Here is a 16,979-nt window from a genome sequence, read left to right on the forward strand (position 1 = left end):
TGTCTCCGGCACACAGCCTGCCTCGTTCCCGTGAGGAACAGGCACGGTTAGGACGAGGTCGTTATGGTGAGGCTGTGCTGGTGCGAAGGCAGCCGACGGTAGGCAGCACCTCCCGAGCCCGACCTGTTCAGTCAACCGGGCGGGGAGGGAGGGGTGAGAGGAGGGCGGCCGGGTCAAAGGGGGCCTGAGGGTAGGAGGACGAGAAGAGGCAAGGAGTGATTGTCAAGGAGCGTGATGGATTGCTTCCGAGGCCGTGTCTTGGCGATTGAGCGGTCTTGATGTACAGCATGTGCGTTCCGCTCTGCGCGAACAAGAGCAGCAGGAGCAGCTATAGGAGACAAAGAAGAGAAGGGAAGGTGATTATGACAAACACAGGACGAGTGAGTGATGGAAAGTGACGGCGGGCAAGTCACCGTGGCGGAAGAGGGTTTGGTAAAGTAAACCTCCCGCGAAGTTTCGATGGGCCGCCAAGCATTTGGCTGCTCATCACGGCCGAGTTAAATGAGGCAGTGCAAACAAAGGCCTTTGGCCTAGTTGGCGGAGCGCTGCAGCCGCGGCTCGTGGTTGGCCGATGGGCACCGGCCGGGGGGCAATGGTGGGACCATGGACGCCACTGAACGACGCACAGCAAGTCCTGGTACCGAACTTGTACACAAGCGTGTAATTACTCGTGCGGAGCACAGCGTCCTCTAGAGCTATGACCAGCTCTAGTACCTAGTACTAACTCGATAAATTGCGAGAAGCGACGTGTTTTGTGGTACCCGCTCCTTGTACCCACGGGCAGTACTCTGTACCGACCGAGGTAGGAGCCCAGCAACCGAGGACGAGGTAGCGGATACCGGCAACAACAAACACTCCGAGGTCGAAGTACCTGCACCTACCAGCACGAGTAAATGTACTTGCATGTTGGTAGACGCTGTAGGTGAACTGCAGGTGTACTGCAGGTGTACTGTAGGTGTACTGTAGGTGTACTGTAGGTGTACTGTAGGTGTACTGTAAGTACGCCGTACGCCGTACCAGCATGCTAGCGACCGAGGTAGCAGGCCCTCGTGCCTTGCGCTGTTGCCATCGGATACTACGTGGGAAGATGCAACGGCATGCTGGCATCCTTGCAGCAATTCGACATTTTCGTGATATGCATGTACTACATGTACAGCACAATCATGTACATGTGTGATGTAACCGCAAATCTTCCCAACCAAGCTACTAGGTAACTACTAAGTATGGTAAGTACCTAGTAGGTATTCGGCATCGGCATGAGCACATGTACTGTATTACTTTGTTACATGATGCAGTGTTTCTTGGTACAGTACGTTTTCATACCACTCGCATCCGAATATTTGTGCTGTCTCGGGTGCTCTGTGCCGTCGCCGATCATCACCAGCACCACTAAATACTAGGCACCTAGTAGGTGCTTGTGCGCTACAAACACACTGGGTGCTAGGGCATGTACTTGGGTGTAAGTAAGTAGAGCACCGAGGTGCCGCCAATGCAGCACACATGTAATACTCCCTACTACTACCAAGGTGCTGCAAATAAGGTACTAGTAACAAGTGCCTTCCTAAGTACACAACTACAGCAGCGCCTACCGTACGCTTCATACAAGCATGCACTCACGTAGGAGAGAAGCCAAATGGGCGTCCGCTTGCATTGCATTTCGCAAAGCAACCATAAATCGAAAATGCCATGTTCCACTTTGCCGATTGCCTTCGATGGCAGCGTCAGCTGCTTTGCTCCCGCTGCCTGGCGCCGGCGGCCTCTGGTGGCGGAGGTGAGCAGAGGGCACCACGCGCACCGCAGAGGAGGCGGAGTCGCTGAAAACGAACGTATGTCCCGCATCAGCCCCCATCCCCGTGTGAGCGCAGGTGCCCGCGTTGCTTGTGCAGCTACGGTTGTTGTTTCGTTGCATCCGTATTCGACACACTTGCACGTGCATGTGATGCACCGTCAACGAACATTGGATCGGTGCGCATGGGGCTGCATTCGCCACAGCCAGCCTCCCGGATAACGGCGCAACCAGGTGCTCGCACGGCACAGGTACAAGTCCAGCACTCTGCGCGCTGTAACATGTACCACCATTTCACCTGTGCACGCACGTGTTGCGGCACGGCGTCGACGTGCGAGAACCTCGCCACAGCACGCATGGTATCATGCGTGACCCGTAGCATTTTTAAGGTACTCCGTACTCCGTACTTACGCACGTATAGAGTGGGAAAACTATAACAGCACGAGTCATACGGAGTACATGGCGCAAGCAACTCATTCGCAGTTTCCATTCAGCTTTCTTGTCACCCCCCGACAGTTTAAGTTGGTTAATAATACTCTGCATTACGTTGGGGGACGAAGCTCACTCACCATGGCCGTGCGCAAGGTGGGAGCTTGTTCCTCGATTTAGGTGCACGTCGTGAGTACAGTATATGTTTGTGCTCCTGTGCAAGGTCCAACCAAAATTCGACAAGGAATCATTCGATGAATAATGCACCCGTCCTTTTTCACATATTTCACCAGGAAGATACGGAGTAGTTGGTAGGTAATACGAGGGCTTTGCTCACCTCGTGCCATGGATCGGTGCAAGACTGTCATAATGACAGTACATGTACGGAGTACTTGCAGTATTGTAAGCGCTGGTACTTGCACATCTGTGCTGTACTGGCTCGTCGTAGTGCAGTACTAACTGGAGTACGGAGTACTCCGCGCTGTAAGTATTATTACTGGATGTACTTACTCTGTACGGAGAGTACGTACTGTATTACTGGTTGTACTGTACTGTATTACTTACTGGTTGTACTGCACTGTACTTGCTGGTTGTACTGTACTGTACTTACTGGTTGTACTGTATTCCGTATTGCTGGTTGTATTGTATTCCTGGCTGTATTGTATTACTGGTTGTATTGTATTCCTGGCTGTATTATATTACTGGTTGTATTGTATTCCTGGCTGTACTGTATTCCTGGTTGTACTGTATTCCTGGCTGTACTGTATTCCTGGTTGTGCGGACTACTAACCTAGTACTGTATTCCTAGTTGTACTGTAAGTGTTGTCGGTCGTACTCCGTACTGTTTTACTGGTTGTACTGTACGGAGTGCTTATACTGTACGCTAGTTGTACGGAGTATTACGCAGTGTTTCGTGATCCGGTACGTGGCTGATTTAAAGACGGACGCCTCTTTCGTGGCGTCGTCGAAGATCGAGATTCCAGAACTAAACAATGCTGGGATCCACTAGTTACTCTGATAGGGCAATTTATTCGCCGATCGAAAAATAATAGCAGGTACGGAGTACCATTTCGTCACATACTTGCAGTACTTGCAAGTAGCTGTGCTCGTTTGTTTGTTTATTTACCACCCCTCAACAAAGCATCCCGGCGAACAACTTGTTGTCTTACAATGTGACGACTCTTCTGAATACCGTACAGAAGAGAACTTTCAGGTCAGTAAAATGATACCCCTGGGTATTTTAGTTCAATTATACAATACTGCATGGCTCTCAGTACTCCAACGAGCACCTGGTCGTTGCCTGGTCCGACTCCAGGACCTCTCCCCCAGATCTGGACCGCACATCGATCCGCCAGTGAGGAATGACGGCCCAGCGCATCTGCTTCCGCCATTATACATGTAAACCAGTGGTGGCGAGGGACTGGGAGGCAGCTGTTGCTCATATTTCCCCGTCAGACAATAATGCCGTGCGGATAGGCAGAGCCTACACCAATAGCGGCTGTACAGTACTGCAAGCAAAGGCTTGAGTGGCTAGCATGAGAAACCTACTGACGGTAATAATATCGTGACTGGCTAGCACCCCTAGTAGTTCGCGGTCAGACGTTCGTTGGGGCCGTCTGGCACTCCCCATGGATACACAGGTGTCATGCTGGTAGTCCACGTAGTACAAGAATCGCATCATCTGTTATCCCTCTTCCCTTCTCTGTGTTGCGCCATGCTGAAGCAACAAAGTTGAATTATTGTACCGTCGTCCCTCGTCCCTTGACCAAGGGGGGTTCCTTTCCGAGTCTCGCGATGCAGGTCCAATGTCCCTCGGATATCCTGAGCTGCAGGGTAGCCTGGGTCGGGCAAGCAGGAGTGTCATCTGTCCAGATCAGATCGTACATGTATTACTTTCAAGCACTCGCACAAGGAACGCATGAGCAACAGTCAAGCAACGTACTGTACATGGGAACTGGCGAGGAAGTCCGGCATTCTAATTCTTATCTAGTGTCTACATGCATTCCAGATGTACCGGGGTAGGCCCAAGGCGATGCATTTTATTCCTCGTAGTAGTCAATCCCCTCTACCGCCTGCCCAGATCGATATCCCTTACCAGGACCATGTCGCCGTCTTCCTCATTGGCCTCCACCTCGAGGTGGAAAAACGGAACGACGGCCTTCCTTACGACTCCTCTCCAGAACCCACCCACGATCCCCGTCAGGTCGCTTCCCGTCTGCTTGAAATCGGGAAACGCATTCACCTCGAGCAACCAGACGGACCCGTCGGCGTCGACCATGTAGTCTAGCCCAAAGACCTCGAACGCGTTCGGCAGAGGCTGAAAATGAACCGGCATCGCCCGCGCCGCAGCTTCAAACGCCTCACCCGTTACTGTGCAAATCTGCGAGAAAATGCGCTCCAGCGTTGATGCCGAGAGGGGCAGAGACCAGAAGCGCTGAACGGCGTTGGTGCTCGCCGCACCCTTGCCGTCGGCAGATGACGATTGCTGTTGAAGGCATGTGTTCGTGAGGAAGGAGTCCACATCGGTCGGGGAGTGTTCCCAAGGGGGCAGGTATGGTTTGGCGGCGAAGAGGGCAAGCATGTGCTTGTAGACGTGGACCGTCAGACTGCCTTGAGAGAGGACGTAGGTCCGGATGTGAAACTTGCGACGCTCGGAGCCGAGCAGCAGTGGCGGGTGAATGTACGGCTGGGCGACGAAGTGACGAAGATGCGACGTCGTGATGTGGTCCCCTCGCTCGTCCCCGGCAGCTCTTGCTTGCTCGACGCCGACGTCCTCCTCGTCGTCGTCATCCGGGTTGTCCTCTTCCCATTCGTCAAAGATATCCTGCAGCTCCTCCATCGTGCTGAACAGCCTGATTCCCTGCCCGCGGTCGCTCATGCCCGGCTTCAGAATCCACCACGCGCGCTCGTTCCTTTCCATCGCACCATTCCGGTCGAGGCTCTCCCTCAGGTCAAACGCCTCCACGAGAGCATCGTCCAGGAACTCGGCGTAGTCAACCTCAAAGGCTTCGCTGCGCTTGACGTGTCGCTTCAGCGGCGAGTTCGGGTTCTTTGCGACCCAGTGGTCGACCGTGGTGGATAGGTAGTGTTTCCGGATGAGAGCCTTGCGGATGACATAGCTGTTGACGAGGCAGGATCCCGGGTGTGACGACGCGAATTCAAAGTCGATCGATTCGTAAGCCGTAATCTGCACGACGCGGGAATCCGGCGTCGAGAGCGTGCCGCCCAAGGACAAGGCGCTTGCCGAGGGCGGCATTTCGGTATCGAGGTCCAGTTCCGCCTCCGGAATGAAGGCCTTTACGGCGGCAACGATGAGCGGTTGGACGTAGGGGTCATCGTAGGCGACAACAGCTCGTATGGGTGCCTTCGACTTGCCGCTCTGCCTAGTTCGCAGCGGCATCCCCTGCGTCGTCGGTGCACCGGACAGTGGGCGGATTGGACTGCGACACGGGCGGTAAGAATGAGGATGCGCTTTATTGAAGGAGAGAATGCTGATGAGGCATATTGTACAGGCAATCCAACTTGCTGACGCAAAGTCGCACGCACTTCTCCAACATCCCTGCCTCCAAAGCAAGTCGCGGGGTACTCACAGCTCGAGCTCTTTCCTGCTGAGTGCGCCGTTGCCGAGAGCAAAGTTGGCCTTCAAGGGCGTGACGCTGCGGGGCAATGTCAGTCGGCATCACCGAGTCGGTAGACGAGGGGAGGTGGTCAGGGGCTGGGCCGTACCTCGTGTTGCCTTCTCGTACCGTTCGCCCGTCGTTGCCGGGCTCAGACTCGTCCACGCTCTTGAACACGTCCGTCAGTCTGGGCGCCCACTTGAAATGCTTGTGAGCATGCCCCCTTCGCGTCTGGGGAGCACCGGCTCTCTGACCATCGGGATCTGCTTCACCGCCGGGACCCTCGCGGATCATGGCTTCTTCCTCGGTCGCATCCCCGGCGTCCCCGTCGATTTCCTGGAAGCAGCTGCCATCACGCCAGTAATTCTGCAACACGTCCGTCCACAGCGTCTTGTGCCCCTCGACGCCCTCTACCAGCGGAACGTTGACGCTGTACAGGTCTGCGCTGTCGTCGGATGGCCACTGTTTGTAGAGGGCCTCGATGACCCGGACGCTATGACGGCAGGCGGCATCGATGATGTGCGGGTCGTGGTTGCGCGAGAAGAAGGCGAAACTCAGAGCGATAGACTTTCTTTTGCAGACGGCGCCTTCGAGCGCGCCACCCAGGGTCCCAGAGCTCAAGGCGAACACGGACGTCGTGTTCCTGCCATAGTTGGGACCGCTGACGACCAAGTCGATGGGGCCCTTGTCCTGAAAGAAGTGGTGCAGGCCGATCTGAACGCACGAAGCGGGCGTGCCATCGATCAGTATCCATTCATCGACATCATTCGTCGGCCAAGGGCGGTGATGCGTCGTGCCCTCGACATCCTGGCCGTGGATGTTGGCACTCGGCCGATAATACGACGGCTTCAACGTCTGGCCAATCATGTGCGCCTTGCCGATCCAGGAGCGCTGCGTGTGCGGCAGACAGACAGAGACGGTATGCCCTGCCTTCTGGAGGTGATCCACCAAGGCATGGACGTAGGGCGAGGAGTCGGGCGATGGAGGGCCATCGTCGTTGGTGACGAGGATGTGCATCGGGTGCAGCCGCGGGGGATGGACGCCAGACTTGGGGACGAGTCGGTGAGTCGTGGGATCAAGTCATCAGCCAAGAAGATTGTCGGCAAGAACAAAATCCGATGAGGAAAGCTACGCGATTGAATGATGGATGGTGTTACCACGATCGAGACCCGTCATGCCAGGATGAAGGCGGAAGTGAACATGAATCCTGTAGGCGTCGTCCCTGGGGACGGAGGGGCAACGTGGGGCGTCGTTAGGCGAGGAGGCCAGCCGGTGCCGACTCTGGTTGGCGGGCACTCGAATGCTCGAGCGACTCCATCCATATCGCGGCACGCTTGTGACAGTTAACTGCACGTCGAACTTGAACGAACTTGCACGAGGCATCATAGACTAGGGTGTGTCGATTCGTTCATTTGTCAGGCCATCCATCCATTCGTCCATCCATGAAAGCACTCTGGTTCTCGCTCAATCGTTTCTATCAAATAACATAATCCGTCCGCTAACGCCTTGATCGAAATCACCTCAATCCATGCCATCCTGGCTGGCACTAGTAGACGACGAAGAAAAATAAAATTCACATCCTGAAGTGCAGAGTCGGCTGGTATGGCAACCGTCAAGACAGGCCATGGCCTTCTTTACCGGACTGCACCCGCACCATGACCGAGACGATTAAAATAGTGAATGAGCATGTACTGTACCACCCTCACACCAAAGCCGACGTGGCGGAAACAATATTTGGCTTCAAGTCACAAGCAAACTTCTACGCACGGGTCCGCTTCGGGGCGGCTGCGGCGAGACCGTCGCCGGGTCGCTTGGGTGTTGACGAGGTCTTGTGCTCCCCCTTGGTTCGCGGCCAAGCGTCGAATGGGCTTCGCCGCTCGGACGCCTTCATCGGAGTCCCGGCGTTGGCCAGCTTGTTGGTCGAGCGCGTTGTCCGCCTAGTGTCTGGCGGGGAGACTGGAGCATATCGAGGTGCCTCCGGAGTCTTGGCAGGTGTTGAATCCGTCTTCTTGGGTGTCTGAGGGTTGGCAGCTGCTGCATCCGACATGTAGTCGTCCTCGACGTCCGTCACCGCCTCCTCATCGTCGTTGGTTTCGTCCGGCTTCCTTGCCGGGAACAACAGCCGAGGCCTAACGGACGAGCGAGTGAGGGGTCGGGTGAGTTCAGGTTCGACACCAATTCGAGAAGTGTCCAGCTCTCCCTCCGCCTGAGCCTCCTCGCACTCGGAGAACTTGCGGAAGAATTTCTTGCCACGACTAGAAACCGAATTAGGACATGCTCCGAAGCGGCAAACGATACCATGGGACCTGGGGAACATACAATACGTAAATCATTCCGTCCTCGCGGCGGGAGGCCTTGTCCACCGACTGAGCTCCTTCGCCTGGAATGACGACCATCCTGCGCTTGCCCTTTCGTTTGACCGGCTCGGCATCGGCTGCAACGTTGAAGAAAGGGTTTTCTTCGCTCTTATCCTTCTCCGGGATGCGGTCCTGAGAGTCTGTGAAAATCTCGATCGGGTTGCCGACGACGCCGGATGTGAAACACTCTCCGGTGGCTGCCGCGTCCATCTGGGCACGACGTCGTCGGGGAGCAGGGACGATGGCCTCTTCGTCGGATGTAAAGAGATTGCGGGCAAAGGACTGAATCGTCGCCGCCGTCTTCTCATTCGGCCGCTTTTGCGGAGTTTTGGATGGAGTGGGCAGCATGCCGGTGGCACGAGAGATGGAAGCCGTTGGGGCCGCCTGTGCAGCTTTGGCGCTATCCAGTCCGAGGGCAGCTGCAGCGTTGGCTGTTCCTTCGGCGGTCAGGGAGCCCGAAATCGTTCGTGATGGGTCGATCGCAGGCTGCGACTTCTTCCGCGGCGACAGAGCTGGTGAGATTGTGGCCACGTTGCTTCGGCCGATGGGTCTCTTTGCCGTGCCTGGGGATGCTGGTTGACGGCGGTGTCGAGGTGGAGATGGTGAGGGAGTGCGGTTGGAGGCGCGCTGAGATGAGATCCTCGCCGACTTGCGAGGTGCGTAAGGCTCCCAGCTGTCATGAAATCCGTAGCGAGGAGCGGGGGGCGTCTGTACGCGCGCCGAGCGCGGCGGCGTTCCGGAGCCAACGGCGTCGGAGCTCATTTTCAAGAGCAAGCCGCAGCGTGCCGAGTGAAGGACGTGTTGTAAAAGAGGAGCTGCGCGACGAAAGGGTGCTGATCTCCTGGGTTTGTCGAACGGCACGAAACGGGTGCTCGAGATTTACCAATCTTAACTAATGGGTATTGTCGTTGCGCCGGTGAAAAGGAAGCAACCTGGGAGTGAACGATAATTGAATAGTGGAGCAAAAGGAGCAGGAGATCTGGGGAGCGTCTTGTGACGATGAACAAGCTGTTTGTCCAGAAGGGCTTTCGTATGCTTATTGTTCAAAATAATGCGATGCTGGGAGGAGGAGTGGTACTGGTTCATTGTCGTAGACCGCACTTGGGTGAGGAGGCTGGGGTCACTCGAAAGGAATTCTGACCCGCTACTCCAGCCCCCGTTGAACAGAGCAGGCCACCCTTTGGTATCCACATTTACGTTGACAAACCAAACGGCTACGCGTCAACGCGTCGGTTTCGCGCCCTGACCAATCATTTGCCCGCATTCTGCTACTGGCATACCCCGCCCCTCAATCCAATCTAATACCTAACAGTAATTGTACTGTACTTACGGAGTACGGAGCACCTGTGCTCCGTAAGTGCTCCGTACTTGTATCGCAAATAGGGATGTTGGTTGGTACTTTGGGTGCATATGAAAGGTGCCCAGCTGAACCAACAGGTACCCACTCGCCTATCACAGTGCTGTAAGTAGATGTACTCCGTAGTACCCGTGACACTTCTCGGCACCTACCATTAGCGCGCGTCTCGCTAGTACTTTGTCCAGCGTTGCTTATCACGGTGAAGCCTTTGTTCCTTCGTCGATCTACTCCGTACGAATATTCATACTCTGAAAGAACGGCTTTACACCCCCCCCCTGCATTGCTCAAACACTCCTAGCCTGGCAACAAGCCCGTTCGATAACTTGTTCCACAGCCATCCCGCCGTCACATGGAGCACACAGTGACAGAGTCCGATGTTTGGGCATCGCCCAGCCAGGACGACCACCGTGATGCGCATCCGAAAACGCCCAAGACGCCCATGACGCCCAAGACTCCGGCGGCTCGGGATGGCCGTGTAGAGCCAGTGGATCGGGATGAAGCCCTGCGAATGGAGCTGGAAGGCGTTCGAACCATCAACAAGTCTATCGAAGGTGTCCTCGCGACCTTGGGCCGGACTGGCGGAAACATGGAGGTATGAATGAATCCGGAACAAAAGATCCGAGGTTCCGACTCTGACCGAATAATAGGTTGTATCCAAGACCGTTGCCAACACCTCAACGCTGCTCAATACTTGGACGCGAATGCTATCGCAAACCGAACACAACCAACGACTTGTGCTCAACCCAAGCTGGCAAGGAGCAACAGAGGATGTCGTCGAGCAGGAGGCTGAAGCTTTGAGAAAGCATCGAGAGGCTGAGCGCAAGGCCGCAGAGGAGGAAGAGCGGCGAGAAGAAGTGCGCCGGCGGCGCGAGGAAGGAGAGGCTAGGCGGAGACTTGGCACATCGTCCTCGTCTCGTGTTTCCAAAGTCGCTTCGGGGGTTCGGGGAGCGGCCTCCGGCAGCCGTGTACGCTCAAGGGGAGTCGCAGCTTCAACCTATTCTTCGGCTTCCAGCGGTAGATTCGGAACGTCGAGCAGTCGTGGCACATCAGGCATCGGAAGAGGGGCTGGGTCGGCCAGGGGACGTTCTAGAGCGGCGAAATAATCCCTCGTCGACATTTCTCCTCTCTGCGCATCTTATCACCCCCTTACAGAGATACCCAATCCTCGGACGAACTGCACGAGGTTTTATTTGGCTTTGAAAAACTCGCTTAGCTTCTTCATCCCGCTGGTGTTCACTTTTTTGAGGTCTCTGACTCCGCGACTTTCGTTGGCTTTGCGCTTCTTTTCCTCGTCCATCTTTCGCCTTTTCTCCAGTCGCGCTTCGATCTCTTCTTCGTCAATGCCCCGTTTACGAGAGAAGTCGGACATGGACCGAGTCGCAAACGCCTCCGCCCGTAGCTCGGAGACTTTGGCAATGTATTTGTCGAGGGGAGTAAAATCGATGGGGCTCAGGTCCGCAACTAGCTGCGCTCGAAGATGCTCGGCGATAGTCGGCGAAACGTAGTTGGAGCATATGAAATCGAATGCCACTCGTATTCTCTGGAGCTTCGTTATGTCCGAAGAAGCCTCCACCGTACTTGCCATGGTATTGGGAGTTAAAGATTCGGACTCTGCCAGTGACGTCGCCGCCGTGGATTGCTGGGAGGTAGATGATGAGGCGGCTGAGTCGGCTATCACAGCGGTAGACTTGCAGTCTACCGATTCGATGCTGGGAGTCGAGATTCCGGGTTCGCCCTCTGCACTAGAACCATGATTCTCTTTCACTGCAGGGACTTGTCGCTGCAAGATAATTGGTGCCTGTAGCGGTGCTTTGACGAATTTTTCTTCCATGCTCGGAGGCAGATTGCCAGCAGCCATTGTGTTGGCCTTGTCGAGAAGGACAGCCAAGAGCTTCTTCTCATTCAGCCGGAACATGCTCTCGTCGCCAGCCTCGACAGTATCGCATATTTCTGCCATCCTGCGCTCGAAAAGGGACCGCGTCTTCTCCCATCTCAGGATTTCCAACAAGTGGGACGATTCCTCGGGTAGCTTGTCGAAATGGTCCTCACTCGATAAATACAGGCGTTTCCTGTCTTCCGATCCTTCGAGAGGTTGTGAGTTCGCCATGGCGGCCAAAGCGACGAAGACGGGATCGAATGGCGTTGCAATGTGCATGTCGGGGACCATGATGACCCGAGCCTTGCGTTCCGATGCACCATCTTTCGAATTCGATTCGATCGAGGATTCGTGCGTTTCTATCAGCCAACTCCGGGGGTTCGAGTTCGGGACCGTAGTTTTCCTGAATTCATACATGCCCGTTTCAGGACACACTAGATAGCGGGCTGGACGGCCATGCCTTGGATTCGGGAGGGACACTATGCGGGCGTTCGATGTGGCATTTTTTGGAAGAATAAAGAGGTTCGGCAGAGAGTCGTTATTGTTGGAAGCGAGGACGTACTTGGACGAGGAGGCCGTCTTTGCAGTCTCTCCCGAGTCCTTCGCGTCCGTCTTAGTCGATCGTGTCCGGGGCATTGTACGAGGTGCGAGGTGGACTTGGATGAGCCGCGAGTCTCTTTCTTCGGAGTCAATTAAGCCCAACGTACTCAACGATGGCGAGATGTCTACGTCGTTGCTCGACAAGCTGTTGCGGATGGGATAGCCTCAAGGAATATTTCAGAACAGGTGGAAGGTACGTACTCCGCGCGGAACGCGGTAATAGTTAATACTGCCTCGCCTAGAGTGGACGCGTAAAGCGCGTTGCACCCCACTCGCCTGTGCCGACTCTACAGCCTGACATCCACTCCAGCTACGGTTGAATTTGCGCTAGCATCTTATCAACCAAACTGCGAAACCTCCAATCTCGATAACGGCTTGCGGCTCCCCCTGCCGTAATCTCGGCTAGTCCTCCCTACGCAACAAGTCTGGACAATTGCAGACATCTCCACTGAGCCTGCACCGCAATCGATACGACGTTTGACCGGGTGCTTGCCTGGATGTCATCGCCTTTGCTTGTGCTCAGGTCTCTCCGGCGAAGATAGGGCATACGGCTATGAGTCGTGAGACTCTTTGATTCCCTGGGCTTGGTACTCAGTCCACCGCCGCTTCGAATATGGCTCCAGGTGAGGAGGCAGCTTCCTTTGATTTCGCCCTTGCTCGCGTGTCTGACGCTCGTTTCAGCGGCACCCGACTCTGAGCAGATATGGCCGCCTCGGTCACCTCACGAAGCGTTATTGAGCACCCCCAGCGGACGGCAGCGCTACAAGGACATGCTGGACCGAACACCGCCTTCTCCATCACCTTCCAGGAGACCTCGGCCGGTTCTCGCGTCCAATGCCCCCCCTTTAGGCATGCCGAGTTCGCAGCTTGGGGCAGACGATGACGACGATGACGACGATGATGAGGAGACGCTGCAGTTGAAGCTGCAAGAAATCCAGGCTCGCTTGCGATTAAAGAGACTGCAGAACGCGAAGAACAAGGAGAATAGCATGATTTCAAAGAGTGGTGAGCCCGTCATGAGCGCGCTAGAACACCAATCCCCTCGGAAATCTCGTGGCATCCTGTCGGGCGCGGAGGAGAGGAATCGTTCGACTCCCCAAGACCAGGTACAGGTTCCGGCGTCTCCAAGTAAAAAGGTTCCGGCGCCCTCATTGCAGGCCTCCCCTCGCCGCGTCTTGCTGGGGATAGACAAAGGGTTGAAGGCGAAAGATGTTTCCTTGAAGCGAGCGCCCAACTACAGAAGTGCGACCGGATCAAGGGGGTTGAAGATTGGAGGCTCCGTGGAGAACCTGAGGCTCGCCAATCCTGCATCGCCAGAACCAAGGTCGCTGAGTTTCAACGAGAGGCTCACTTCAGCGAGAACGGAGGCGTCGTTTCAGGCATCCAGGCAGGAGCGGATCCAAAAGGTTCGAACGAATGCTTTTGGGATTGGGAAGCACGAAATGGAAAAGTACAAGTCGAGTGCCGTCGACCTTCCAGACGAACCGTTGAAGGCTCCCGTCTTTACCCGCCAAGAGGTTCTATCCAAGGGCAAAGCATCGACGCCGCTGGCGCGAAGCAAGACAGCCACAAGCGTCGCATCACGCATGAACACCGGCGAATCTAGCTCCCGCACAGAGGTGTCGTCACAGGATACAGCGGCCAGGGACGTGGAGGGTGGCGAGGTGGCGGCATCTTTCGAGCCCTACTCGTGCTTTCACCTATCGCGGCGCATACTTCCCCACCGGGTTCTTGCGCGGCACGTGTCTGGGACGAAGACGATGAGCTTGAAGGAGCTCTTGCGGGATGTGAAGTCGCCCGACTTTTCGCTGCCGGACGTCGAGCAGGATATTGTCGTCTTTGCCGTCATCGCCAAGAAGTCGGAACCGCGGGCCCACAAGCACGGCGAAGCGAAGAATGGGTTGAAGGCGGAGGAACGAGGCAGATACATGATCATGACGCTCTGCGACCTGGATTACGAGCTCGACCTGTTCCTGTTCAACTCGGGCTTCACAAGGTTCTGGAAGCTGACCGAGGGAACCGTGGTGGCAATTCTCAACCCTAGCATCATGCCACCACCGGCAGGCAAACAGGACACGGGCCGGTTCAGCCTGGTTGTCAACTCGGACGCGGACACGATACTGGAGATTGGATCCGCCCGCGACTTGGGATTCTGCCAGTCCGTGAGGAAGGACGGCAACGTCTGCGGCGCTTGGGTGAACAAGAAGCGAACCCAGTTTTGTGAATTCCACTCGAACGAGGCTCTCCGCAAGCAGCGTGGAACGCGACTCGAGGTCAACACGAGCGGCTTCGGGGGTGGCAGTCAGCGACAGAAGAAAGGCGGCGACTCGAAGGAGTGGACGGCGGGAAAGAGAAGAGGACCGGACAACTACGACTGGGAGACGAAGACGCAGTGGTTTGCGTCGAGATCCTACAGCGCGGCCGATCTCATCGACGGCAAGGACCGCGCTCTTTCCGACAAGAAGGAGAGAAGAGAATTCATGAAGCGGAGCCTCGAGGCGAAGGAGAAGGAGCGGGAGATGATGAAAAAGCTCGGCAGCGTGGGAAGCGCGGCGGGAAGGGAGTACATGCAACACTCGGCGCAAAGGGAAAGCGGCAGGGCCGCGTCAAGCGCATCAATGCGAGCGTTTCCTTCCAACGACACGCCGGGCGAGGCACCAAAACTGGACGTCGTCTCCTTGGGCCTCACGGGCAAGGGCCGGGAGATTCACCTCAGCCCCGTCAAGCGCAAGCGGCCAGAGAGCTCCCAAGCGGGTTCGGCGGCGAGCAGCATCAAGCCGTCGTCGATTTATGGCTGGGGAGGCAAGCTGAAGGACAAGCTCTCGTGCATGAAGGAGGGCGAGACGCTGCACTCCTTCAAAGGCCCCAAGTCGCCGGTGCGGAAGAAGACGAGATTTGTGACGGAGAAGGGCATCCGGGAAGCGGGCCGAGAGAGTCTTGGTACCGACTTGTCGGACAGGCAGGTCCAGCTTGTGGACGACGACGACGAGGAGCTGGTCATTGTCAAGTAGTCCGTGAACCGTTGCGCCGGGCCGGTTCCGGACCGGCAAGGCCATGAGCGAGGCGCGTGGTCAGTGTATGCATGCTAGTCGTCCAGCGAGGCGTTTCAATTGATCAAGTTCTGTACGGCCGATATGCTGCGTCCAATGCACATGCCGAACCGGACGGGCAGCGCCCTGCCTAGGGAAATCACCGCAGCGGAGCTGTTTCTTCCAGCGGCACGTTGCCTCCTGCAGGCGTGTCCGCCTCGTTACCTGTGCTGTGCATGATTTGATCTGAAAGCTTCCCGATGGACGGAGGAATCCGTACTGGGATGGATCGTGCCAGGGCCAGTGCGTGAGGTGTCATGTGACAGGTCAGGAGATCGAGGCGTGGGTGGCGGTGTGGTCGGATGGTGCCGTCGTTACGCAACTGGCCATCGTAATAGATACGACCTTGGAAGCACATGGGAGCCGAGACGGAAAATGGAGGGACCTCTGCAGGGTCGGCACCAGCGCCATGACGACCCTCTCCATCGGCATCGGCGACAAAGGCCACGATGGTGCCCGCTTCGTTCAAGTACAGACACCCTCCACGTTGCACCAGGCCGTATGAAAGATGACCAACTGACCAGGACCGACGAGAGCAGACTCGCGAGCGAGATGGCGCATAGATGGCGCAAAGAGCTTCGCACCGTCACCGACCAGGTGGGTGGTAGAGTCGCAGGAGTGGGAGGCCGTCTGAAGTCGTGAATTACGTCAAAGTAGCGGCGGATCTAACCAAATACCGGCAAACGAATGCTTTCCCTTTGGCAACAGGCCCCTCCCAAAAAGGTGGCTGCCGCACGGAGGAGGTGGGAAAGGGGGCGAGTTGGCAGGTCTACAGATAAGGACTCTCACTCTCGCAAAGCAACGTCGCCTCGATCGATCAGCTCTGCCCTATCAGGGCGACTGCCACCCACAAGCGGGGATGGATGGGACAGGCAAGGAGGGGAGCCGAGTGAGCCGCTGGCCATGGCATGGAGACACTGTTTATACCTGCATATGCTTGCATGTACCGTAGTGCGTCTGCGGGACGGTACAAGCCATCATACAACTACGCACATTCGTACCATCGCGCAACCGCACGTCCAGGCGCATGCTACAGTGCTGTGCGTTCCACTGTCAGTGCACTTGTACATGTGCTGGGCGTGCAAGAATACGAACCAAGCACGGACAGCTATGAGTGGAGGGAAGTGGAGGGGAAAGCAGGCATGTATGGAGTACAGTTGGCGGACAAGTACCTATCCTACGTCCCATCCGTTCGTAATTATCACACGCTTGCATCAGGATACTGTACTGATACGTACTTGCTCATACATCAATATATCAGGTAAGGATTACTTGTACATGCACACTGGGTTAACTACTGTACAGCCATGTACATGCACTCCGTACTCCGTACATGTGCTCACACTGTTCTAGAATGGAGCAGATTGCCGGCGCCAGTTTGGCAAGATAAGGCGGGCCGCGGCTGGAACGTTGGTGGAGTGCCGACGTTGGATCCCTGCCCCTGCAGCAGAGACGGTGACGACGAGCAGATTCGGTATTACCAGCACGGAGTCCGGAGTACGGAGTTCACAGATAGGCACAAGTAGTTGCAGATGTCTACCTGTACTTACAACTACAGCACATGTAAGTAGTACGGAGTACGGAGTTCACAGATAGGCACAAGTAGTTGCAGATGTTTACCTGTACTTACAACTACAGTACATGTAAGTAGTACGGAGTAATTACAGGTAATAAGCAGAAGTGCCAGTACGGAGCACTTGTACTTATATGCATGTCACCCACACCTACTCCGTACTTACACCGTGCATGCACGCACAGTACTCTGTACAGTACAGTACGTACAGTCATGGCTGCGCTGCGTTTGCATGCCAACCCAAGCAGAGCCCGGTGACGAGGATGGCTGCCATGCCCTGTTCTGTCGTGTCATG

At 55.9% G+C, this 16,979-nt stretch overlaps 6 protein-coding genes across 6 annotated transcripts; 2 read left to right on the forward strand and 4 right to left on the reverse strand.

Moving 5' to 3' along the window:
* Positions 1 to 4,280: 4,280 nt before the first annotated feature.
* On the reverse strand, positions 4,281 to 6,849 carry DCS_07023 (tubulin-tyrosine ligase; the record flags this gene model as incomplete). The annotated part of the gene is made up of 3 exons (XM_040804310.1): positions 4,281 to 5,655; positions 5,806 to 5,871; positions 5,942 to 6,849. The coding sequence occupies 3 exons, from the start codon at positions 6,847 to 6,849 to the stop codon at positions 4,281 to 4,283; spliced, it is 2,349 nt and encodes a 782-aa protein (XP_040654414.1).
* Positions 6,850 to 7,591: 742 nt separating this feature from the next.
* DCS_07024 (uncharacterized protein) lies at positions 7,592 to 8,951 on the reverse strand (the record flags this gene model as incomplete). The annotated part of the gene is made up of 2 exons (XM_040804311.1): positions 7,592 to 8,087; positions 8,152 to 8,951. 2 exons carry the CDS (start codon positions 8,949 to 8,951, stop codon positions 7,592 to 7,594), a joined length of 1,296 nt encoding a protein of 431 aa, XP_040654415.1.
* Positions 8,952 to 9,895: 944 nt separating this feature from the next.
* Positions 9,896 to 10,649, forward strand: DCS_07025 (DASH complex, subunit Duo1; the record flags this gene model as incomplete). Its single annotated transcript, XM_040804312.1, has 2 exons — positions 9,896 to 10,138; positions 10,194 to 10,649. 2 exons carry the CDS (start codon positions 9,896 to 9,898, stop codon positions 10,647 to 10,649), a joined length of 699 nt encoding a protein of 232 aa, XP_040654416.1.
* An 83-nt stretch (positions 10,650 to 10,732) lies between these two features.
* Positions 10,733 to 12,058, reverse strand: DCS_07026 (uncharacterized protein; the record flags this gene model as incomplete). The annotated part of the gene is made up of 1 exon (XM_040804313.1): positions 10,733 to 12,058. The coding sequence occupies one exon, from the start codon at positions 12,056 to 12,058 to the stop codon at positions 10,733 to 10,735; it is 1,326 nt and encodes a 441-aa protein (XP_040654417.1).
* A 577-nt stretch (positions 12,059 to 12,635) lies between these two features.
* DCS_07027 (cell division cycle protein) lies at positions 12,636 to 15,033 on the forward strand (the record flags this gene model as incomplete). Its single annotated transcript, XM_040804314.1, has 2 exons — positions 12,636 to 12,645; positions 12,704 to 15,033. 2 exons carry the CDS (start codon positions 12,636 to 12,638, stop codon positions 15,031 to 15,033), a joined length of 2,340 nt encoding a protein of 779 aa, XP_040654418.1.
* Positions 15,034 to 15,211: 178 nt separating this feature from the next.
* Positions 15,212 to 16,140, reverse strand: DCS_07028 (uncharacterized protein; the record flags this gene model as incomplete). The annotated part of the gene is made up of 3 exons (XM_040804315.1): positions 15,212 to 15,570; positions 15,633 to 15,741; positions 16,105 to 16,140. The coding sequence occupies 3 exons, from the start codon at positions 16,138 to 16,140 to the stop codon at positions 15,212 to 15,214; spliced, it is 504 nt and encodes a 167-aa protein (XP_040654419.1).
* Between the last annotated feature and the right edge of the window lie 839 nt (positions 16,141 to 16,979).

Source organism: Drechmeria coniospora, chromosome 03, assembly GCF_001625195.1.
Source record: "Drechmeria coniospora strain ARSEF 6962 chromosome 03, whole genome shotgun sequence".
In the NCBI taxonomy this organism is placed as follows: domain Eukaryota; kingdom Fungi; phylum Ascomycota; class Sordariomycetes; order Hypocreales; family Ophiocordycipitaceae; genus Drechmeria; species Drechmeria coniospora.